Source organism: Tiliqua scincoides, chromosome 4, assembly GCF_035046505.1.
Source record: "Tiliqua scincoides isolate rTilSci1 chromosome 4, rTilSci1.hap2, whole genome shotgun sequence".
Classification (NCBI taxonomy): domain Eukaryota; kingdom Metazoa; phylum Chordata; class Lepidosauria; order Squamata; family Scincidae; genus Tiliqua; species Tiliqua scincoides.
Genome location: NC_089824.1, coordinates 76837040 through 76863356, shown reverse-complemented (window position 1 = coordinate 76863356; position 26317 = coordinate 76837040). Strand labels below are relative to the sequence as shown.

The 26317-nt window shown below is 44.1% G+C and overlaps 1 protein-coding gene across 2 annotated transcripts in view; it reads right to left on the bottom strand.

Moving 5' to 3' along the window:
* Nucleotides 1-10889, bottom strand: part of CAP2 (cyclase associated actin cytoskeleton regulatory protein 2) — a 58134-nt gene extending 47245 nt beyond the window's left edge. The window contains exons 1-2 of one of the 2 annotated variants that reach the window (XM_066624786.1): nucleotides 10759-10889; nucleotides 698-824 (exon numbers count right to left, since the gene is read on the bottom strand). In XM_066624786.1, the coding sequence (XP_066480883.1) occupies nucleotides 698-815 (118 nt within the window). In that variant the 5' untranslated portion in view covers nucleotides 816-824; nucleotides 10759-10889. Of the gene's footprint in view, nucleotides 1-697; nucleotides 825-10527; nucleotides 10594-10758 lie in introns of those variants that run through there. The other variant, XM_066624785.1, reaches the window with a different exon arrangement.
* Between the last annotated feature and the right edge of the window lie 15428 nt (nucleotides 10890-26317).

Genomic DNA, 26317 nt, shown 5'->3' with positions numbered 1-26317 from the left:
CACTATTCCATGGAATGGGTGGCATGTGTAGTTAATGGAGCAGAAATGCCTGGAGATTTTTTTGGCTGCCATAATTGTCCTTCAGGCCTGTTTCTTTGTTTGCACCATAAAAACTGAAAGCAGAGGCTTATCCTGATTTTTGTTAAGCACTCCCAAAAAGCATGCCCACAAGAAAAAGGATAAAGATTGCCAGCATAAACACGTAGTTCTGAGGAAGGGAGACGGTTTCAAGAAGATCTTGTCACTCACTTTATATTTGTTATAAGGGCATCTCACAGCATGTTGATTGCTTCAACAGCCATTTTAGCTGCTTTGTGAGACACACAAGCTGAAAGTCAACAACCCGCAATGTCAGAACCATCAAAACTATTCTTGGGGGGGGGGGGGAGTTTCCTGAAGAGGCTATTTTGATTTCTAGATTGCCCTGAAATTTCTGTTTAAAATGGTGGTGATGGAATGCAGAGCTTACAATGTGATGTCCATCCTCCATCCTGGCCGGACGTTGTCCTTGAGAATATTGCATATAAATCCAAAAAATATTTATTGCTAACATAAAGGTGAGATAGGAAAGGGTGACTTATCCTTTACCTTCTTTTGGAACAAATGCTACTGCCACCACCCCCACCACATATATTTGCTAATTGGGTTTCCTACATTCCAAGTGAGAAATAAAACTTCTGAAAAGATAAGTGCATACCTCCATTGATTCCATTCACAGTGCCACATTCCACTCCAGCAACCCTGTGTGTAAACAATGCTTCCAGCCTAATTACAGCATTTTCCAACCTCTCCATCAAACCCTGCGTCTCTGCCATTCTGAAAACCTAAACAAAGACACAAATAATATTAGCAGTTTCATTTCAGGTATGGATTTTAGAGAACGGTTGAATTGTATTATCAAGTTGAATCTTCCTTTCAAGTAAGATTCCTTTCAATTCCTTTCAAATTATTACAAATTATCAAGTAAGAAGCATGGCTCTCTTACTTTCAGTTGACAATCTTGCTGATATCTACCATTATTTGTTATGTACGCCAGGTTGCAAACATATCTGATTTTTTTTTAAAAGAAGATTCACATTGGTTAACATTGATTTCTCTCAGCGGTAAAGGAACAAATTAAATACCAGACTTGGCTAAGTTCCAAACCTTCTTTAATTTATTTCACGAGTTTCACGCATTTCATGTTGTGCACTGAAGGCTGTGAACACTTTATCATGCTAGGTGACATACTGAATATGTATGTGTTATTTCCTAATAAACATCCCTGCTAAAAGTGTAAACCCCTAAACACTATCAAATACCTAAGACTAGAATTCCCCGGCTTTCAAAATGTCTCATATATAAACTACACTGTTACAGATCATGTTTTAGCTGGGGACATGGCTTGGAAGAATCAGTGCCAAAAGCAAAAAATAAAGATACAGGTTGAGTCTTTGCAATGGTTCTGTTCCCAGAACTCACATGGATGGCAAAAATCACATTAAAGCAAATTGATTTAAAAAAATAATGTCCCTTTGCTCAGCCTTGCTGACCTTTGTAATGCATCAGGCAGATAATCAGTCTCTCTCCAAGCACTTAGAAAAACTTCACTTCACTCAGAGGCAGCAATCCCTCCCTTCACCAGGAGCTGCAGCTTGAGGGGAAAGAATGGAGGAGGTGATAATCATTGCCATCTAGCATTCTTTCACATGCTTGGGGGGAAGGGAGGGGTCTTTGAAGTTGTTCTAAGTGCATAAAGAGAGAATGATTGATGGATTGTCAGCCAGCTGCCCTCTCTCACATTAACAAGGCTATTGTTAAATGATTTTTTTCCTTTAATTTAAAGGGCCCGTCTCATAGCGTTGAGGTAAAACCTCTGGTGAAAAATCTGTGGATAATTAGGTTATACCTGCAGTGGTTTCTATACCTGCAGTGGTTTCTTTCTTCTATTGTTGTTATAGCCAATTTATGTCTATGTTTGCAGCTAATAGCTAACCATGTTACATGCAAATACTGTATGGAGAACAAAGAGATGAAATGGCTGAACTTACAAAAGTTCCCCTCAGACACAGAGGGGAATAAGTTACTTTTTGTATGTTTTGGGGAAAAATTGAACATTTTGGGAAAACATAAAATATATGCAATCTTTATTTATTTATTTATAAAACTCACAGCCCAATCCTATCCAATTTTCCAGTATTGATGCAGCCATACAATGGGGTGCATGCTTTGTCCTATGGTTCGGGGGCAATCATGAAGGCCTCCTCAAGATAAGGAATGTTTATTCCCTTGCATTTCTGCATTGCGGCTGCATCAGTGCTGGAAAGTTGGATGGGATTGGGCCCTCAGTTCACTGCTTTAACAAGATGGATGTCTGGGTTCAGACTTGCCTGATGTTGCTTCCATATGGACATCTTTCTCCAGAAGGCCTGCCAATGCTCTGATAGGTGATACAAGAAGATATCACTATAGTGGCTGTGCATAATATAGTGGCTCATGCACTCCCTGAGAAGCTACTTCTGGTTCACTGGGGAAGGGAAGGGCAGAAGAGGAAGCAAGGTGCTTGTGTTGCAGGAAGTCAGGCATAAAAGACCAGACCTCAACCAAGGATGAGGGCAGCAATAGCTGGGAGCAGAGGGAGAGAGTCTAACAGCCCCCTTTTGTGGGTGAATGGGAGGCAAGGTTCAGCGACATGATTCTAGCCGGCTTAATGGACTACTAGGGTGCAGCCATAACCTCCTTCCCTGCAAACTTTGAGATCATAGAGGTATGCTTATGAGGGACTCTTTAGCCTTTTTTCTCCCTGATCATGTTAGCCAGTGAAGAGCTCCCCCGCTTCTGGAAAGGATGGGCCCCTGTCACCTCAGGCTGCACCTTGGGGCTCCACCCCCTATCACAATGAAATATACTATTGTATGTATAATTTAGCACATTAAATTTTTCCATTTGGTATAGTATTAAATTTAAAACTATGAATACCTTTATTTAATTAGAAGAATTAAATACAGATATACCTATTGTTAGAAATTCTGTACTCTGAGCATACTTACATATAGCTTAATGTTGCTAGTTTGGGGAAAAATGAAGAAAGGATCAAAAATAAAAACTATCAACACTGCTTTTAGCAAAAGCAGTGTTATGTGCTCAGAAACAGTAATAGCATAATGAAATTAATTTCTCTAATCTCTAGTTTCTCTAATCAGAATCAGTGACTGACAGTATATGAAAGCACAACTGGGTGCTACACTTATGCTGACCAGGCAGTTTTAAAGCATAGGATTCCAATCATGTTAACATTACACCAACATCAGCAAACTGCTGGTATAGCAGGTCCACTAGATCTGCCCCTGATCCAAAACATGGAAAATGGAAAGTTTGCATAAACTGAAACTAGCTTCTTTAATCTTTCAAGTGTTGTTCTTTGATTGAATGTATGTATTTCAACATGCATCAATTTATTTCACCCAATGCAGAAAGATGGAGGAACTGAGGCAAGTGAAGTTCAAACTACTGTCATGTAGAAGTTCCATTACTGGATCTTCTTTCAATGCTTTTACTTAACAGCAGCTGCAGGATGCTGAAAATTGAATTGGAGCAACGGTGCTGATGAAGCTGTTGCTTATTCCACAGATGTATTTTTGCCCCCCTCCTCCCAGGATTAAACAGCAGCTTCAGGGACATGGCTGGTGGAATTTAGATTGGGAGAAATGGTACCGAGGACAAAGTTGACTCCCCAGCAACACTATGTTGATCCAGTTTGGAGACGCTTTGCTTAAAAGTCTGACTCAATCATAGATTTTCCATGCTATGTGCTTGTCCCTGAGAAGCAAGATGAGTCAGAGTGCCTTGGGCACCTCCCAACAGGGAGGAAAAAGGTAGGATATAAATATTGTAAATAAATTACTAGAGACTTCTCAGTTCAGTGCTTTAAGCTAATATGCTATATCACCTACTGACACCCAGAATAATTCTTTTCGTTATCAGATAATTTGAATGCCATTTTCCCAGTTCTATTTAACTAGAGATTAATTGAAAGAAACAGGTACATGTTGTTGAGTCGAGTGTGGGGTTTCAGTTTACTCAGACGTGTAAAATGAGACTTTTTCATAGTCTCACATACATGGTGTGTTTTCACACGAGTTGAAATATGGGTTCCAATGGAGGCTCTTCACTTTGTGACTCCCCCTTGGGAATAACAGCCCAGGGAGCTCCTGGTCCCTTAAGCTGGGGCTGCAGAGAGGTGCTAGGGAAGCCTAGTGATCCTTGTTGATCAAGGCTTAGGGATAGTGCCAGAGGGACTTCTGTGTGCTGCATCTTCCCCTTTCAGGCATTACTTCTCCTGCCCCTTCTCTTCTACTCTCCTTTTACCCATGTTCCACACTGGTTCTTTCTGAGGTGTGGTGCTTCTTTTCATAGCTCCATGACTTTCCCTTAGGTTCCTTTTACTTCCTGACCATTGTTCTGCCAGGTGTCCGCTTTTCAGTCAACTGCTGCAGTCCTCCAGCCACTCTGATTCTTTTCACTCAGTTTTCCAGCCTGCTTAACTCACTTTCTTCCTATCTAAAGGATATAACTGGTCAAAAGTATTGAATAAAGTATTTTAAAAAGTACTGATCACAAATACCCATTTCCTGCCTGTAGCAGGGCTTTTAAAGTATGTGTGTGCATGTTTTGAATTAAATATATTTCATGAAATATCAATTTATTTGCTCAGATTCTATATGAGATCTGAATATCATAAAAATAACTTAAACTTCCCCTTTCCAGATCAATATACTACTGTCCTGAAGATATTTTTCATGTTCTTTCTACTGTAGCAACTAGAGTGTTGACCTGTGTGAGAATGACTTAAAATTACCAATGTAACCTATTTTCCTAGTCCATCTTTTGTGCTACTTTTTATTCTGTCATACACATATGATTATCTTTTTTTCTTGTTTCAGTGTTCTCATTTTATCTCAACCAATGAAGTGTAACATTTTAAGTATCTCCTCCACCAATAGTCATGCAGAGGTAGAACAGCCTTTTTGTCATGCATTAACACAAGCCTCTTCAAGTAATTAAACATCTGAAGTGCTTGTAATCCATTTAATTACACGCCTGTAGTCTAATTACTGAAGACAAATCAATTGCCTTACTGAACTCAAAGAACAAAATATATGCAAATACATCTTACATCAGAGCTGGTAAAGTTTAGTGACCAGATAAAAAAGACTTATAAATCTGTAATACCTTCTATGACCTAAAGAATTCAAATAAATGTAAATGTAAAATTTTCAGTATTGTTCTGAAAACTCAAAGAGGAATGTTCCACACATGATAGCTACACATCATATATGGAAAACCAGTTAATTATCCTTATGTGAACAACACTGATGACAATATCTACATGTATGTACAAATTAAGTATTTGGCCAGATGGCACCCAACCAAGAGTTTCTAACAGCCCAATCCTAACCTGCACTTAGGCCACTTGGCCTGCACTTTATCCAGTGCAGGGTTGGGGCTGGCTGCGATGCAAGCTGGGGCAAGGGTAATCACTTCCCCTTACCTTGTGTCAGGCAGCAGCAGCCCGAATGGGGCTACTCTGATCTGTGCCAGCTAAAGAGGTGACGCAGATCCAAGCAGCTCGGTGTTTGGCTGGGCCACCGGGGAGAGGGGTTAGGATCCTGTCTAAGTGCCAGATCCTGGTATCACCCACACCCGGGCCTGGGCTACTCATGGGTCCACCCATCGCCCACCCTCCCCCGCCCTAGAATACCCCAGTTCTTCCCTCCCCAAACGCCTGCACTGGCCTAGGGAGGTTGACGAAAACTTACCTCTCAGCATCAGTGCAGAGGCTGAATATGGTCTCTGCGGGACAGCACACGAATGTGTGCCAGCCCAGCCAACAGACAAGTCAGTGCAAGTGTACCTTACAGTATGTTTGTGACAGTACTGGGTCAGCGCAAGGTACTTGTGCTGGCCCCAGCACAATCCTAGGATCGCACTCTAAAGGAAATCAAATATAAAATTGCTTCTACCTAAAGCATATAACTTATCCTTTAAATCTCCTGTATGCCAAACACCAAAAGGTAAAAAAGCAGCCAAGGAAGATCCAGGAAATGACAGACTGGTCAGTTTAGCATTTGTTTCAGATAAACACGTGGAAAGCATAATTAAAATTATTAAGCATTTGGAAGAATGAGACTTGCTGAAGGAAAACCAGAATGGTTTTCGTAACTGTAAGTCCTGCCTTGCTAAACTTCTGAAGTTCTTTGAGGGTGTCAACATGCATGCAGATAGAGGAAATCCAGCTAACACTGTGTACTCGGGCTGTCAAAAGCTTTTGACAGTCTCTCAACAAAGAATCTGGAGTAGATCAGCATCTAAGGAATAAGAGGGCAAGTCCTTTTATAGTTTGATAACTAGTTAAGGAACAGGAAGCAAAGATTAGGCATACATGGGCAATTTTCATAGTGAACCAAAGTAAGACATGGGATTCCCCCAATGATTTGATTTGGAACTGGTCCTTTTTAACTTGTTCATAAATGACCTGGATTGAAAAGTATACAGTGAGGTAGACATGTTTGCAGGTGACAGCAAGCAATTCAGTGGTAAGTGCTCTTAAAGGACCTCTTCACAGTGGTAAATGACCAGTCAAATGGCAAATGAATTTCAATGAAAATAAGTGTAAAGTGATGTACATTGGGGCAAAATCACTGCGTAGCCCAACCCAAAGTTGTGCTGGCGCATTAGGACTACATGCTCTATGCTGAATCCAGTACAGTTCAGGAGGTGGCTAGAGGTCTCCTCAGGGTAAGGGGAAATGTTTGCCCTTACCCAAAGTAAAGCCCCAGCCATCCCTATGGGGTTTCTCAGATCAGCTCCAGCTATTTAGCTGGTGAAAATCCGGAAGCCCAGTGTAACACCAGGCAGGCTGGGATGGGGGTTACAAGATGGTGGAGGCCTGATCTGCCAATCCTGCCCCTCTTCCAGGCCTGATCTGCCCCCTATTCCCCACATCCCTGGGCTTCCCAGCACAACCTTATCTCTGTTGTCCGGCCAACTGCCAAGATTCAGCATCGGCCAGCGCTGCTTACTCCTGAGGTGTTGTGAACATGCTTTATAGCACATAAAGCAGCAGCTTAAGGCTCTATATGGCTGTCACAAACAATACGCCATTGGGTGCACCAGGGCCACCACAATAAAAAGTAAGCAGTGGCATCCTAGCCAATGGATGGTTCATATCCCCCAGTGCCAGTAAGTCAGAACAGGGGTTGGGAGGGGGCAGAATGGGGTGGGGAGGGAAGGAAAGTGAGCAGCGGGGACGGAACTGTGGGAACAAAGGCTGGAAAGGGACAGAATCAGAGGCAGCAGCCTATCCGCCTTCTAGTCCTCAATACACCTTCCCAGGTCCTGGCTACCTTCTCATCATCCCCTGCTGGTGTGCAGCTCCACACCCTCCATCTTCCTGACTGACAGCCTGATGGGCCTGATCCTCAGGATGGGGGTGGCTTCTCCAATCCATTTAAAAGAGCTGGTGAGTGGCTGCGGAGGCAGGTGGGCATAGGCCAACCCATGGTTGATCAAATCCACAGATGTCAGGACTGCAGATGCGGACAGCCCATTGTACCTGATTTACTGCTGGAAAATTCAGCAGTACACAAGTACCCCAGGAGAACTACTCCTAGGAGTTGTAAAGAGACATAATGTAATACTGGATATCAATGCAAATTGACAAGGGAAGGGAAAGGAATGATGGGCGGGAAGGTTGCAGGAAAGGGTGGATCCAGTGGTAATGGTGTGTACTAGATCCTATCCCCCCATCAGCAGCCTCCCTGCCCCTTTCTCTCCTCAGGCTTGTACCAGCTAAATTGTTGGTGCAGGTCTGAGGAGACACATTGCAGGATGGGAGGCCTACAGAAGGATAAGGGGATTTAAATATCCTTTGCCCTCTGAAGCGTCCTAACCCCCCAATTGGACAAAGCATACTCCTTTTCAGCGCAGCTGCATCAGCAGGAGGGAGGAAGATAGGATTGGGAGCTATTAATCAAGGGCCATAGTTTAATAGTGCTTTGCAGGCAGAGAGTTCCACATTCAATCCCTGGCATCTCCAGGTACAGATGGTAAAGACTCCTCTCTAAATCCTACAGACTCACTGCCAGTTTCTATAGGGATACTAAATGGACCAATTGCGTGTGTGTGTGTGTGTGTGTGTGTGTGTGTGTGTGTGTGTGTGTGTGTGTGTGCGCGCGCGCGCATACACGCGCACACACGCACACACACACCAATTGTGTGGATGTTGACTTCAATTAGGGGGACACAAATCTCTTCTTCCTCCTCATATTCTCCAGCCACCATTGCTGTCCTTCCATCATCAAAGTGTCTCAGCAGATGGCAGCTATAGAGAACAGTTCAGCACAGGTTCCCAGTGCAAAAACAAATGACAAATACTGTAGTCCTGTGAACAATACTGAAAGCCATCCTGTTTGTCAGCCCTCCCAGTTAGTTAAGGCCCTCACATGTCAGACTTATCAAATTTAGAACTAATCTGCCCCTACCATAGTTATTTTATCAATGAACTATTGCAAATCTCAATCCCTAATACAGCTTTGTATCTTTTAGTATTCTATATAAGAAGAAAAACTTTATTTGAATCAGGGACTATTGACTACACTAGAATTAGTTTCGCAGGCTTATGGTGTTTGATCCCTTAAGTATATTCTTTTACTGAAGTGACAACCATAGTCTACACTAGATGCCCAAACCATGTGATGCATTAGCCTTAGTACTGTAGTAAATAATGCACAGCCCCTTTTCAATTTTATTTAATTAAGAGAACATATTTTATTCATTTGGTTGCACCATTTACACATCACTTACTTCTGAGCTACACTCAGAAGAGATGAAACCATGGAAGTACCATGATGACAAAATAATATTCAGCTATCGAGAAAGAAGTTAACTTTTCCTGTTACTCTTTATTTTATTTCTCGCTTTAGGAAAAGCTCTCCTGAATTTTTATTTAGTAGTACATTGAAGCTGCAATTCTATACACATGTGGGAGTAAGTCCCACTGAACACAATGCATAGGATTACATTATAAGTATTCTATCTTACAGTTATATAATATAATCTCTATTATGAAGGGGAAAAGAAAACTAAAGATTAGATTTTTTTCTTGAATAATACAAAATTGTTGTGCTTGCAAGCAAAGTCAATGTTAAGATGCTATAAAATACAGTTTTATAAGGAATTCAGTCAATTTTCTCAAAAATATGTATATGCCTTTGAATCTCCTGAAAAGAAAAGTGATGTACATCTTCAGTAAATACATACTTAAAATATCACAGAAGAATGACTAATACCACCAGACCTGTGGACCAGTATTACTTCAGTTGTTATCTTGCAGTATTTTAAACAGCAGTTTATATTTATCTCTAACAGTCACCAAATATATTTTTCCTAAGAAATGTTCCAATAATATATTGTCACAGTAATGGCAGCCTTTCCACAAATTCATACCTCAAATTTACTGATAAACTCTACTCTGTAATTTTCCCTGCACGTGCAACTCATAATTCTTAAGAACATCCCATTCTTTACTGATTTGGATGAATGTTATTTTAGAGATTCTTCTGAAATTATTGCATAGCTCTTTAATATACCAACTATTTCAAAATTTAACATTGAAGTTCTGTAATCTGTTATGTCTTTGAAATGGCATACCACAATTTCAGTACAGTAATCTTTTATTCCTTTTTTACTCTTGAATGGGCTAATTTTGAAGCTCTGTGAACACAAGCCAAAGTGCATTGAATTCAATGAAAAGATTTCCACTCATTTTAGTGGCTCTTTTTAATCATCCATCTATATCCCTAGGAGATTCACCCCAGGTTGCGAGCCTACTGTTTTTCCTAAACAAAATTAAACAAATTATTGCCCAAACAATTTTTAAAAAAATCATTTGGCACAAATGTAGGCAGCCAGGTGGTTGCCTTGAGAAAGTGTGAAGCAAGCTCTATTCACCAGATTTTGCCATGCTGCTATAATGCTGTCATCCTGCAGCCTGCCATTTAAGAGGGGAAAAAAATCCTACTGACAGTTCTAATTATGACCGGAATGGGTGCTTTTTCTTTCTGCTGCTGTGAACAGCGATGATGGGGGCTGGGTGGATTGATGCACACAGGTTATTTTATGAAGCAAGTGGCTTCCCAGCGGTGCAGCTTCAGAACAGGTAAAAATCCTGCCCAGATCTTTCCTGCAAGCCCTGCTGCCAGATCACCAGTTCAAAAACAAGGGGCACTGTCCAGAGTTGTGGCATTTGCTCCCTGGAGCTGGAAACAAGGCAGCCCTATTATAATCCGGAGGTGGGGTGGGGCCAGCCCTGTAGTCCCTCTGCACAAAGGATACATCTGGCCAGTCCAGTCCTAGCAGGCCACTGCTCCACATGGGTGGCGGAGGGCGTGCGGGAGAGACGATGACGACCCAGATAGCCCTTCTCAAGATCACACGCAATGGAAAAGGGGACAAGCCACCGCGGCTGGCAGCCCTCTCTCCACCCACCGCTCGGCTTCCCTTCTCGTGCCAAACCGCAGAGATGCAGCCGCGGGCAGCCACCATCACCGAGCAAGGCCCCCCTGCACAGCGTCCCTCTCACGCCCAGCCGGCCTCGTTCTGCACGGCCGGAGAGGCTCCCCTCGCCCTGCCCTGCCCTGCCCTGCCCTGCGCTGCCCATCCCTCCGGGGCGAACCCGCACCACGATCTCGCCGCGCTGCGCCCCCGCTCTTGAATTACCTGCGCTGACGAGCCGCGGAGCCCCTTCCTTCCTCCTCTCTGCAACCGCTCAGTCCCTCGCTGGCCGGCCGGCTGGCTGGCTCAGCCCCCTCCCTCGCGCTGCTTTCCCCTCCTCCCCTGCGAAGCGAGCTGGCGTCGCTCGCCAAAGCCACGCAGGGAGCGAGATGCTGCGGCAGCGGCACAGGCGATTTCCGGGCGCGCCAAATAAAGGCCGGTCCAGAAGGAGAAGGCGAGGGGCGGAAAGCAGAAGGGGCTTGGAGGGGGGAATGCGGCGGGTGGGAGATGCTGTGCAGCCCTCCCGCTTCCACCCATGCAGTCCAATGTCGGGACAGAAATTGAGGTGGGGGCACCTTGGCATGGAAGGGGACTGGAGAAATGCAAGCTTGCGTTTCAAAGAGAACCACCCAGTTGCTAAGTGGAAGATGATGGGGCAAAAATGGAGAGAGCCCAATCCTAGGCATGTCTACTCTCAGAATTAAGGCCCTTTAGTGGCGCTGACTCCCAGGTAAGTGTGGCTAGGATTATGGCCTGAGGACCCAATCCTACCCAATTTTCCAGTGCTAGTGCAGCTGTGCCAGTGAGGTGTGCACTGCATCTTGTGGTGGAGGGGCAGTCACTGGGGCCTTCTCAAGGTATGGGAACATGCCTTCCCTTACCATGGGGCTGCATTGTGGCTACACCGGACCTGGAAAGTTGGATAGGATTGGGCCCTTAGGCTGCAATCCTGTGCTCACTTTCCTGGGAGCAAACCCAACTAAACACAGTGGGACTTACTTCTAAGTAGGCATGCATAGGATTTTGTTGTTAGTGAGATGGAAGGAAGGAAGGTTTTCCTGACATGGGTATCCAGTCAGCAGTTCGACAGAGCATGCTGCCACCACCTCTCCCAGCTGGAGTCCACGTTAAAAATATCTCACATAAAAGGCACAACAGCGATCTGTCCACTTTAGTGAACTCACTCTCTTTCTAGGAGTGGTTGATATCTGACAAGGGACACGATTTCAAAGTGAATGACAGAACAGCAAAAAAGAAAAAGAGGATGAGGAACTGTAAGCTGAAGCAATGGTCACTATTGTTCATTTTATTATATTGAGTATCCTGGCTGCTGTTATCCATTTAATTACTATTTTGCTCGTTTTATGGATGTTAATATTTTGTGCAAGTTTCTTCTATCTTTTATGTATTTTAATAGTGTCAGCCACTTTGATCTCTGGAAAAGCTGGGCATGAAACTTATAAATAGATAGCTGTGCTTGGTTCGTGCGCAGCATTTTCCACCAGTGGCCTCCAGTTACTTTTTCTGACTATAGTATGCAACACACATTTAGCTGTTGATTTTAAATTAGAGGCCTGTACTTAAGATTTCGAAGAAAAATATAAAGGGCATCGTGATAATAAAAGATACAAAATCATTTCAGTTCAAGCTTAAATGTATTAACAGTAAATATCAATAGCAAGTGTCAAGGCTGTGGGGCAGTGGCATCACTAGGGTTCGTGTCACCCAGTGCTGGAGTCACCCCCATGCAGTGGGCAGGGCAACACCCCAGGTGGTGGGCATGGTGATGTACCATCACTCCACCCCCACTGGATTTTTGGCTGTACCTTTTGATAGAACAAAGATAGAACACATTCTGCATAAAATTATGCATTGATTGATAGATAACATGATGGTATTATTCTTACAAACTGATTTTGGTCACGAGTGGTGTCACACACACACACCCTGCCCAGGGTATCAACTTACTAACACCTTCTTGCAGCAGTTCTCAAACTTTTAGCACTAGAACCCACTTTTTAGAATGACAGTCTGTCCAAGACCCACCAGAAATGGTGGAAGTGACATTAAAATAATGTGGAAGTGACAAGCAAATTAAAATAAATAAGTATAAATAAAGTAAAACAAATAAATAAGCAGAAGCCAGCCCTGGTCCACCAAGTGAATTTCCTCTGTGGCCTGCCTGCAATAACACCCCCCCCCCCAAATCAGGAAGGTTTTCAGCCCTGCCCAGTTCAATTTAAGAACTTCTGTTTAAACCAGATCACTGTCAGGATCCACCTGGCTTTGCAAGTCCCCCAAAAGTTCACCTTATCAGCTGAAGCCTCTGTTTTGATCCCTTTTAGTGGGGGGGAGGGGGAGGCTGCCTTCTGGAGCACTTGTTTAGCTTCAGGTGCATAGGTTCAGGACCATTCTGGTAGCCTTGCACTCTCCTACACCTGATCTTCCACAGCAGCCAAGGCACGTTTGCTTACTCATGAGTAAATGCAACCATGAGGCTTAGTTTTGCTTTCCATAGGGCTCAATACATTTGTCTGCTTGGAGGGTGGGACTTCCTTCTCAGATGTTTTTGGAGGCTGCATTTGTTGGATCAGGACCATTCTGGTGGTGTTAGATTCCTCTCAGCCTGCCCTTTCTGATGGACTAAGGCACATTCACTTATCTGCAAGTAAATGCACAATGAGACTCATTTTCGATAGGGATCCATGCATTTTTGTTCTCCAGTTTTTTGGCCATAACTTTTGATAGAAAGGAGATATTTCACTCCGGTTTTTTGCATTGCATTCCACTCGAAATTCTGCATCCAATGGTATATAATGATGAGGTTACTCCTAACCACTGTGATTTTAGCATGTTGCCCCCCCAGTGCGTGTCCCCCCCCCCCGTGCGTGTCACCCAGTATGGCCCGCACCCCCCACACCCCCTAGTGATGCCACTGCTGTGGGGCCCAGTTAGAAATATTTTTTGCACAGCTCCAGGTTCACAGCCAAAGTCTGTAGAATCTTAGAGAAATAAATAAAATTTAATATCAACTACACACACACACACACACACTTACTTTTTAAGAATTCAGAAAATTATGGCTAATTCTCTTTAGAACTTGAAGTGTGGCGTTAGGTGTATTTGACAAGACTAGCTTACCCTAGCATGGGGGGGCAGGACTTCTGAAAGGAATTTTATCAGGGGATACAAAGTCTCTTTTGGGCTTCTTCCCAAAGAGGGAAGGGGTGAAACAGAGTGGAGGGGTGGCAATGGGGTGAGCAGAATGGGGGGGAAATCGGCAGAGGGAAAGTGGCAACAGCCAGAATTGTCTTTGGAGCCCAGGTCTACTGGTCTTCCCAATGCAGAGCTCTAGATACAGTAATACAGAAAGCCAAACACACTCTGAAATCTTTCAAATATAGAAAATCATTGCAGGAGATTAGTATCATTGCATTTAGTCTCACACTAGAACGGAGAGTGTCCTGTGTACACCAAAACTAACTTTTGCAGCAGCTGCAGTCCCAGGGCTGTGTTGCTGAGCTCTTCTCACTCCTTCATGGTAAGTGGATCCACAAGCCAAAGAGCTACTGTAGCCAGTCAGTTTCCTCCCAGCTGTGACTGTTAAGGAATGTATGCATTCCTGGGCCTGGTGTGTATGGCTTGTGGCAGTAATTGTCACTGCAGGGGCAGCGAGTCTGGGTGAGATTGGAAAATAGACGATCCCAGGAAATTTCTGGGCTCCCTCCTTAGGCTCCTGGGCCCCCTTTTTGATCCTGGGCCTGGGTACAAATTACCCCCTTTACCTCCCTCTCCTAGGCTCTGGTGGAGGAGCCCTTAGGTGTGGAGCCCAGTTGGGAGCAAATGGTATAATTGGCTTAAAGCTAGCCCTCAGCAAGGGTAATAAGACACCAAATATACTGTTCCAGCTAGATTCAGATACCACCATCTAGCAGCAATGTTCCACTTGCCACACTCTCTTCATGACACTTCAGCATGGAAGATTCTGTGCTGGGCCAACAGCTGCAGAGCAATGTGCTGGCTGCAGCTGCAGTCACTCTGCTCACCACCCCAGTGTGGGACCCCTCCAGGTACAAGGCTACTTTGGCCAAATTAGTAAGTGTACACTGGGAAGTGTACTAAATCAGTTTTACGGAAAATAGGATAATATTCTGAGTAGACAGGCTTAGAAAACAAAGCATGCATGTAGATGAGGACATTGTCCTAGGGGAGACTTTAAACATGAAAAGATTGAGGTAAATCACCTAGAACCCAATCCTAAGTAAAGCCTTCCCTGCTGATGCAGCTGCACCAGTGAAGTGCACACTGCATCCAGTGGGGTATCTGTGTGTGTGAGTGTGTGTGTCTGGAGGTCTCCTTAAGATAAAGGAACTTTCATTCCCTTGCCTTGTGGTAAGCCTCTGCTACCTGGGTCTCCTCAGAACCAAAGAGAGTAAGGGGAAAGGAGGGCACTCAGGATACTGGTACATGCAAGTGCCATCATTAACCATTCTCTCTCTCCCTCCCCTCCCCCCTTCCTGAAACCCCTCCCTCTCTGCCACACTCATTCCACCCACTCTCACCTCTGCCAGCTTAATTATGCTGCCAGCAGTTGATTGTATGGTTTACTATTTATGAAGAATATTGATACTGTATACTGATTTTCAAAGTGGGCTACACAGCAAAAGAAATGAAAAGATGATTTCTTGGCCCAAAGGGATTTACAATCTAAATAAAGATAAGAGAGGCAACAGTCACAGAAAAATACACCATGCTGGGGCAAATAAGAATAGTTGCTATTCCCTTGATAAATATGAGATAACAGGGCTGGCCCTCTAATGAATCCTGCATCCCATTAGAGGGAGCAACCGGCATGACTTAGCTGGGCAGCAGTAGCCAGGTGGAGTGGTGAGGAAGAAGCTATCAGCACTTCGTCTCCTCACCTTGGCTCCAAAGGCAGAAATGGGGGTAAAAAGGGAAGAGTTGCTCTAGGCCAGGGATGTCAAATTTGTTTCATCCAGTGAGCCAAATGGCACTCCTCAGACGCCTGCTGCAGGCCGGAAGTGTTGCCATTCAGTAGGTTCTGACCAGAAATAAGCACTTTTTCTCACTTAGGAACTCATTAGCTGCAAATGACAGAAGAGAAAATATGCAAATCTTGATCATATTTTCAAGGCATGGGAGAGCCCAATTATCATTTGGGCAGCCTTTTCAGCAGTGAGACAGCTCAGCAGCTGAGAGCAACTGATGGAGGTGCTGGGAGATCCCAAGGGTCAAATTAAGAGTTTCCACGGTGCTGCATCTGGCCTGCAGTCCTTATGTTTGACACTCTTGCTCTTGGTTTATGCCCCTCTCACAACTTCTTCTGTGCATTTTGAGATGGCGGAGAGGAGGCGGAAGAAGAGAGTGGCAGCAGGAGGAGTGGATTTGAAGAGGGGAGTAGCAGGAAGATTGTAGGAATGCAAGCCAGATTGGTGTGGAGACTGGAAAGAAGAGGGACATTACTGAAATAACAGTGTTGACTGCTGGTTACAATGAGATGTTACCTTTGCCAACAAAGAATCTAGAGCAATGGTTTTCAAACTGTGAGTTCAGATTGGATTTTAAGTGGGTTACAAACTGACAACCAACAACAAAAATGTATTGAGCTCTATGGAAAGCAAAACTGAGCCACACATGCACATTTACTGACAAATAGGCAAACATGCCTCAGTCCACTCTGAAGGGCAGGCCAAGACAAATGTAACACCACCAGAATGGTCCCGATTTGATGAACACAGGTCCCAGAAACACTTGAGAAAGTAGTGTGTGTGTCGCAGCTGATAAAGAAAGTGTACTGAGCCTTATAGAAAGTGAAACTGAGCCCCATGTGTGTATTTACTCATGAGTAGGCAAACATACCTTGGCTATTTTCGAAGACCAGGTGAAGGGGAACACAAGGCCCCCAGAATGTGCCTGATCTGATGAACATGGAGCTCAACAAATCCTACAGAAGGCACCTGCCCATAGTAAAAAGGATGAAAACACAGGCTTGAGCAGCTGGGAAAGTGAGACTTTTTCTTAATCTCGAAAAGATTAATGTGTCCCAATGGAGTGTCATTTTAAAAGGTGGGTCTCTGTGCTAAAAAGTTTGGGAACCACTGATCTAGAGTGTGTACAGAGCCCTAATGTTCTAATCATGTTTGACTCCCATGTTTTTTACCTTCAAATATACATATTGGACTTCTTTGGAGGCCTGCCAGTGCTATCATCAGTTTGCCAACAGTTTGCCATTGCATAAAATGAAGTATTCCTTCTCTGTGTAGGCTTGTAGCCAGGTCACAACTTATCCAGAAATAACTATCTCCTACAGGGAGAGTGACTAATCAACAACTGCAAAAAAGAGTACAGCTATTTGATCTGCCATTTATATGCAACAAGATGTTCAGGAGATACTCAACAACAAAAAAAGCCATAGAAAAGCATGTTGCTGTTCTTCACAAAACAAAAATTGGGGGGCAAGGGGACCGTACTATGATTTGAACATTTTATATATAGACATACACACATTTAATATATACATATAAATGTACATTGTATATATAGATATATACACAATTCAATTACATTGTACAAGTACAATGTAAATACACTTTAAAGTATACATATGCACATTACACTCACACACACACACACACACACTGTGTGTGTATTTCAGTGGCATACAAATGGGAGGCCGAAGGGGCTGCAGGCCCCAGGTGCCAAGCTGCAAAGAGGAGTAACACCACCATTGACCAAAATTGCAGTTATTAAGAATAATATTATGTTATATACAATTTGATGCATAAATTACAACAGAATGCAATGAATTCTATGAACAGAATGCAGAGTGAAATATCTCCATACTTTCAAACATTATGGCCAAAAAACAGAAAACAAAAATGCAACTGTCTTGTGTAACGAAAGATTTCCTTATCTCAGAATGGATCAATGAGACTAATTATTTGAAGAGCCAATGAGATATTATGACACAGCATGGAATAAACAAGGTGTTAATACGGTGACACCTGGGGGGGGGGGTAACGCCACTAGTGACCAAAGTTGTGGAAATGATTGTTTTTAGGAGTAATACCATCATATACCATTCGATGTGTAATTTACAGCAGAATGAAACTGCATTGAAACTTTCATTGAACAGAATGAAACTGTGTTCTATCAAAAGCTATAGCCAAATAACCAGAAAAGGAAACACAGTTGCCTTATGTCACAAAAAGTGGATTTAACTCAAAACTGACCAATAAGCCTGAGTGTTATGAGAGCTAACAAGGTGTTATATGACACAGCATGGAACTAATAAGATGTTATCATGAGTTGTCTCCCTTTTCAATGTATCAGAGCCAATACTCAAACTCCTATTCAGTTGTGTGTGTGTCTCATCAAGTTGGCCTCTTTTTTTTTTTGTTGGTTACTGATTTATTTGATAACCCATACTGTTCTATAGGAAAATAAATAAATGGGGGGGGGATACCATGAGTTACCAGACTGGATGACACCAACCCTAGTGATGCCACTAGTGGAAGGGTTGGGTGTTGTTGGTCACTGGCTTAGATGACTTGCATAATGGATTTTAAACACTCATGGTGCACTATAGTCCATCAGTGGTTATTATTAACCATGATGCCTACATTGAACCTCCAGATGCAGAGGCAGTATGTCACTGATCCAGTGTTTGTGTTTAAGGGTGCAAGAGCACTCTTAACTCCAGAGCTCAGGTCAATCAGGCAGGTAGACCTGTGCACCCAGTTGAACTTCGCCCTCTGTGTCTGTATTTGCTGGGTAGATAGACCTGGGCTCTCACCTGAACTCGCCTGAGTCCAGACCTACCTACTTCTTACTGCCCTCTGGAGCCATCACTTCCAAGTGGGTAGACCTGGGCTCCTGGTTGAATTTTGGCCTCTGTGGTTGAGGTTTGCTGGGTGGTTAGACCTGGACTCTCACCCAGACTTGAAACCCAAATTAACTTTGTTATATGGAGAGGGTGTCAGAATTTTATGGGCCCCAGGTGTCAAATGATCTAGGTAGGAGGCAAAAGGTAGTGTTATCCCTTAAGATTCCCTTGCATATTGTCTATATCATTTTGAGATTTAGGGAAGTATCATGCTGATTGACAAGTAGTATAGTTGATAACTGAACCCTGAACAGCAGTGAAACTGATATTGGCTGACCTTGGCAGGTCATGAGAAGGAACAAGCACAGTAAACAGATCTGCATAATGTTACAACCGTGCAAAAGCAACAGCCTTTTAGCCAATAAGTGGTTTTCAAACTGTGGGTCTGGGACACACCAGAGGGTCACGACCTAATTTTTTGATAGCTTGCAAAACTGATAGGGCAGATTAGTCTATGTGCATCAAGGATTAAATAAACTGCTCTTTGGCGGGAGAAAACACTGCTGCCCAATCACCATTATAACCACACCCCTTGGGATTTATATATCAGGCTGCAGCCTCTAGGGCCTCTGAAACATTTAAGAACCACTTGCCTAACTTGTTTTACACACAGAGATGCTGCAAGGGTAAGTGAGATTAAAAGGGTGAAATATTACATACATTGACAAGTAGCTGTAGTAGTGCATGAAACAGTTTCCAAAACATATAATAGTTGCAAAGAAGCCACCAAGAGATTTACCCATGATATTGAATACTATTATTGTGAATTTGTGTGTGTGTGCACATGTGTACTCAGGGATGGGCAAGTCCAGCACAACTTGACTTGAGTCAAGTCACAAGTCTCCATCCCTGTAACTCAACTTGAAAATGAGTCCTAACAGGTGGACTTTCCAAGTCACCCAGAGCAATTTTGCGACTCAAAAAGACTCAAGTCTTTCCCCTTTAAAAAGCCAACCGCAGCTCCATGGAAAAATATGGGGCTGCTGCTGAGCTGTGTGTGCATTTTGGAGTTCACTTTAAACACTCTCCTGATGTCCCCACCCATCCCATCTCTGAGGCAGCAGTGCAGAATGCATCTATCTGTTCCCTCATTAGGATCCCACCCCAGCCATGATGAAACCACCCTCCTTCACATCAAGGGGAACAGATGGACCTAGGGGAGAGAGGACCTATCCCAGCTTGGAAAGGCAGAAGGGGACTGACGCAGCATGGGAGCTAGCAGTGCAATGTGCATGCAAGCCATGGGTGGCTCTTTTTCTATTGTTTCTGTCTCTGAACATAACATATCTTGCTGCTGGTGTTGCTAATGCAGCCATTTTCAACCACTGTGCTGTGGCACACTGGTGTGCTGCGAGTGGTCTACAGGTGTGCCACTGTAATTTGGGGAAAGGTCATTTATTAGTAGGGCTGATGGGAATGTGAGCCCCTTACTGGCAGCATGGTGTGCCTTATCAATTGTAAAAAACCTGATGTGTGCCTTGACAATTTTAGTGGCCTTGTCAGTGTGCCATGAGACAAAAAAGATTGAAAATCACTATGCTAATGCATGCCATGTGCAAAGGCCAGCTTCCAGATCAATGCAAGATGGAGGTGGTGCAACCCCTAGTCATTTGTGGGCAACTTGAGTCACCCAGACCCATGACAACTCCTGAGTCAGGAACTTTGCACTCCAGTGTTTGCCTGAGCTTTTGACACATGTGACTTGAGTCTACCCAAATCAGTGAAAAACACACATTTTCACAACTCAGACTCAACTCACTTGACTTGAGTTCCCATCCCTGTGTATAGTATGAACTAAATCCAAAAGTGATAGACAATGTACCTACCTAACTCCTAGATAGGATACCATTCTGATAATCTGTTTCAGTATGGTACCTTAATAATGAGGTACTTCATAACAATAATGAGGTAGCTCCGGCACCTTCCAAGGCCCAACAGGCTGACTCTTCTTCCACTGGGGACTATCCTCCTCACCAGCCTTGCCCAGGTGTTAATATTCCCTGGGGCTAATAGCTAGCCCCTCCCCTTCCTTTTCCTTCTTAGCCTCTCTCAGGTGTCCCTGCTTCTCCACTCTCATGAAGGTGGACAGGCTGGCTCTCTTTCTCCCGATAATTCTATAAGGGAAGGCTCCACTCGGAGCTTTCATATAAGTAGGAAAGGTAATCAACATTGGTTATGAAGGGACCCTGACTGATGTTCTGTTGGAAACCCACAGGGGAAAGATATCAGAGGGAAAGATATCAGAGGCCTCAGGTTCTTCATCCTAGTGTCAACAGTAGTTCACACCTGTGGTCACTGTGCTGCAGTATTGCTACCCTCAAAACAGTAATATTTTCTTTGTCAATAAACAGGATGATTTAAGCCCAGGGAAGATTCAGGTGGACAATGGACAAATGACAATATAATGGGAGCCTCCTGTAATGAGTGAGTGAACTAAGTGTGGGAATCCCAGACTTGTTGTACCCTGTTTATCCTGCCTGGAAGTGTCTTTATGGTTGGCAACAGTCACTCTTATCATCACTCCCTCTACATAGGCTCTAAGTGGGGGAGGGGTTTCTCTTTCCGTGTATCCTTCTATTTGCACTAGAGCTGGATTAACTATTATGCCGAGTAAGCTACAACCTAACAATAATACCCCAATCAAGTAGTGACCCTTTAGAGCAGGGGTGCTCACACTTTTTTGGCTCGAGAGCTACTTTGAAACCCAGCAAGGCCCGGAGATCTACCGGGGGGGGGGGGAAGGAAGCGTCTGACAGACACCCCCTTTAATGTATGGAGCCCCTGCTGGAGTCTAGTCAGTTTCGTCAGTTTTGTTGCTGCATGCCTGAAGAGCAGCTAAAGTGTCAGTTTTAGTGTCAGTTTAGCTAAATATGTCAGTTTCGTCTACTGACTAGACAAAACTGACATATTAACAGTTTGGAGAGACAGGGCTCCGCGATCTACTCATTTTGCCTCGCGATCTACCAGTAGATCACGATCCACCTATTGAGCACCCCTGCTTTAGAGTAATCACATGTACACTTTTAACTAGGAAGAGTCCCTTTTTGGTTCCTAAACTGTGTTCTTTTAATTTGTCTGCTCTATTTTATTAAATTGCACAGCTGACCACAATTGTTTTAGGAATATTTTGTCTAAATGTTGTTTTGTGCATCAAATGACCAACGTGAAAGGGCTCTAGGGTAATCTGTTGGGATCAAAAGCTCAGACACTGAACGTTGTGTTGTGCTGCCCTAGAATAAATAGTACATTATATCAGCTGTTAGACGTCAGCAAATTCTGTTGCCAACCCAAATTCTGCAACTCAAGTTTTTGTTTCACACAAGTATATTTATATATTAATTTGCACCCATCAGGATTGCAACCACTGATGAACAAAAAAAAACAGGCTTGTGTATGCTTCATATTTTGCTGCTCTACTAGCTAGACAGCAATGAAAACTTGAGTTTGTTAAACCTTCAATTAGCCCACAGTGGATTTTGTTTATGGGGAGAGTGGTACTTTTTGTTCTTAAAGGGTTGCATGGGGTTGGAGAGGGTGGAGAGGACAGGTAGCTACAGTATGGTGAAAAAGATTACCTGTTTGTCTCTGTGTAGCCTAGTACACATGTAACAGGTAGGAAAAAAATGCTGCCTGAGTAGGTTGCTGTCTTTTGCCTTGTCATTACTTACTCTCTCATGTTGATAATGGTAAGAAATGATCTGTAGATCAAGAATGAATCCCCCCAAGCAATCCTGTCCTGTGTTTTGCCACTTTGAGCTACTTAGCTCCCCTTCATTCTCCAACAATGGACCTAGTTCTGCACATCTGGACCCCACCACTAGGGTAGCTTACCTGTTCAACCTGCAGCAATTCTCTTTCCTCCTGTCTCCTGCCAGCAGCTTCTCCAGCCACCATAGCAACACCTTGGTTCTCTACAGGTCTTTGGCTTGACAGCCACACATCAGTTTCCAGTGTCTTCAGTAGTCCATTTGTCTGCCTGCCTGCCAACTAGTCAGTCCTCTCTCCTCCAAGCTCCTTCCTTCTGCTCTCTCAGTGTTTCCTTCCAACTGACACTCTTTTCCTTCCTCCAGGTGCTGCTTTTATCCATGAGGGACTTGTTGCCTCCAAGTGGCTGCAGCTGTGCAGCACACCAACTGCCCAGGTGTTTAACCCCATGCTTCCTAGACCTACCAGAGCAAGGGGCCACTGTTGATACCACACCCTATCCCACACCCTATCCCCTCTTGCACATTTCCATTACACCCTGTTCACCAGGGTTGGGAAGTTGAGTCAGTGACTAGGACTTAAGTTATGAAACTTAGTGCACAATCCTAAGCCCCTATGTCAGTGCTTTCCAGCACTGGCATAGCGCCGCCAATGGGACCTGTGCTGCATCCTGCAATTGGGTGTCACTCATGGAGGCCTCCTCAAAGTAAGGGAATGTTTGTTCCCTTACCTCAGAGCTGCATTGCCCTTATGTCAGTGCTGGAAAGCACTGACAAGGGGTTAGGATTGCACCCTAAGATGACTACTGGGCTGGGGCACCTTCCATATGAGGAAAGGCTATGGTGTTTGGGCCTCTTCAGCCTAGAAAAGAGACGCCTGAGGGGGGACATGATTGAGACATACAAAATTATGCAGGGGATGGACAGAGTGGATAGGGAGATGCTCTTTACACTCTCACATAACACCAGAACCAGGGGACATCCACTAAAATTGAGTGCTGGGCGGGTTAGGACAGACAAAAGGAAATATTTCTTTACTCAGCGTGTGGTCGGTCTGTGGAACTCCTTGCCACAGGATGTGGTGGTGGCGACTGGCCTGGACGCCTTTAAAAGGGGATTGGACAAGTTTCTGGAGGAAAAATCCATTACGGGGTATAAGCCATGATGTGTATGCGCAAACTCCTGAGTTTAGAAATGGGTTATGTCAGAATGCCAGATGCAAGGGAGGGCACCAGGATGCAGGTCTCTTGTTATAGAATTCTTTGAAAAGGTCAACAGGCATGTGGATGTGGGAGAACCCATGGACATTATATATCTGGACTTTCAGAAGGCGTTCGACACGGTCCCTCACCAAAGGCTACTGAAAAAACTCCACAGTCAGGGAATTAGAGGACAGGTCCTCTCATGGATTGTGAACTGGTTGAAGGCCAGAAAACAGAGAGTGGGTGTCAATGGGCAATTTTCACAATGGAGAGAAGTGAAAAGCGGTGTGCCCCAAGGATCTGTCCTGGGACCAGTGCTTTTCAACCTCTTCATAAATGACCTGGAGACAGGGTTGAGCAGTGAGGTTGCAAAGTTTGCGGACAACACCAAACTTTTCCGAGTGGTGAAGACCAGAAGTGATTGTGAGGAGCTCCAGAAGGATCTCTACAGACTGGCAGAATGGGCAACAAAATGGCAGATGTGCTTCAATGTCAGTAAGTGTAAAGTCATGCACATTGGGGCAAAAAATCAAAACTTTAGATATAGGCTGATGGGTTCTGAGCTGTCTGTGACAGATCAGGAGAGAGATCTTGGGGTGGTGGTGGACAGGTCGATGAAAGTGTCGACCCAATGTGCGGCAGCAGTGAAGAAGGCCAATTCTATGCTTGGGATCATTAGGAAGGGTATTGAGAACAAAACGGCTAATATTATAATGCCATTGTACAAATCGATGGTAAGGCCACACCTGGAGTATTGTGTCCAGTTCTGGTCGCCACATCTCAAAAAAGACATAGTGGAAATGGAAAAGGTGCAAAAGAGAGCGACTAAGATGATTACGGGGCTGGGGCACCTTCTTTATGAGGAAAGGCTGCGGCGTTTGGGCCTCTTCAGCCTAGAAAAGAGACGCCTGAGGGGGGACATGATTGAGACATACAAAATTATGCAGGGGATGGACAGAGTGGATAGGGAGATGCTCTTTACACTCTCACATAACACCAGAACCAGGGGACATCCACTAAAATTGAGTGTTGGGAGAGTTAGGACAAAAGAAAATATTTCTTTACTCAGCGTGTGGTTGGTTGTGGAACTCTTTGCCGCAGGATGTGGTGATGGCGACTGGCCTGGACGCCTTTAAAAGGCGATTGGACAAGTTTCTGGAGGAAAAATCCATTACGGGGTACAAGCCATGATGTGTATGCGCAACCTCCTGAGTTTAGAAATGGGTTATGTCAGAATGCCAGATGCAAGGGAGGGCACCAGGATGCAGGACTCTTGTTATCTGGTGTGCTCCTTGGGGCATTTGGTGGGCCGCTGTGAGATACAGGAAGCTGGACTAGATGGGCCTATGGCCTGATCCAGTGGGGCTGTTCTTATGTTGTTATCTGGTGTGCTCCCTGGGGCATTTGGTGGACCACTGTGAAATACAGGAAGCTGGACTAGATGGGCCTATGGCTTGATCCAGTGGGGCTGTTCTTAAAATATGTGATTTTGGGTGACTCGGCAACTCATGAATCTTGTGGGTGGAAGACGCTGAAAAAGACTCAAGTCAGGGCCCCCTTTGACTTGGCACTTGTCCCCGTGCATGCTGACTTGAGTCTGCCTATGTCTGGGAGTGCTTACTTACTGTTTTTGCAGCATGAAAAACCAGCAGTCCAACAGGGTGTGCAGCAGGAAATTTCCAGCAGGGAGGCAGGAAAGGGTTAATGTGAGCAGGAGGGGGGAGGCAAGAATGGGCTCTCTTTTCCCATAGGGAGGAAGGAATGGATGATAATTGGACAAAGGATGGGCAGTCTGGCATTTTCATTGGTTGAGGAAGAGCAGGAGGAAGAGCCAAAGTCTGGCATTTTCATTGGTTGAGGAAGAGCAGGAGGAAGAGCCAAAGGGGATTCTTGCCTTAGAATTGACTGGAGAAATGCAGGGAAGGAGGAGGTGGTTTATAGTGACCATGTTTTCCACCATGGCTGGTTGGGAGGAGAGAGCCTCATTGAATGACCAGCTCCAGTGAGACTACTTCTAAGTAGGGCTTGTCCCTATTCAGAAGATTGGGTTGTCCTGGTAAGCCTTGCAGCTGCTGCACATGACTCTCCTCCCTCTTGCCGCTTCCTTCCCCTCTTTCTCACAATCCCTCCCACCCTGTTTACAGATGGGCAGGGCATCAAGGGAGTGTTCATAGAAAGCTCCGACACACACACTTCCCAGCAGCAGCCCCATTTTTTCCATGGTGGGCTTTTTAAAGGGGGGGGCCAACTTGACTCAAGTCCATTAGAGTCACTAAAGGGTGACTTGGAAAGTGCCCCAGTTAAGACTCTTTTTAAAGTCGAGTTGTGTGGGGAAGTGACTTGACTTGAGTCAAGCCACACTGAGTTTTAACATCCCAGATGTTGACCTTAATTAAACATTGATTGCAAGATATTGATGGTTTCACACCAAATATCTTAACCCAAATGGTTTAATATCTCACACCAAACTTTCCTCTTACCATCAGTAGCTGTGATATATGCACGTTTTTGTTTTGTAGTAGTTAGATTCTTAATGTACCATATACAGTTGTTTAATGATTACAGTAGTTTAATGATTATTGTTAAAATCAAAGTATTTTATTAATCTCTTTTGGCGAAATACCACAAATAGATATATCAGTAATTAATGTGAACATCAATGTGCATACAAGAGGTAATTTGAACATAGTTTTACTGTTTCTTTAAGTATCATCTGTTTTGAAAATGATAGGCTTATGTTCATGGGTGTTCTGTCCTTTTGTAGTCCTGGAGTACAGCCAGGGATTAGGAGGCAAGAGGGATAAATTTGCACCTGGCAGTACATATTCAATCAAGGTTTGTAAGCAATGATTTATCTCAGTAAACATTTGGGTTGTTTTAATTAATAGGGTATATGTTGAACTTAAAAATGTAAATTCCTATGAAAAATATAATCCATAAAAATATAACAACTATTGCTGGAAGTAACTGCA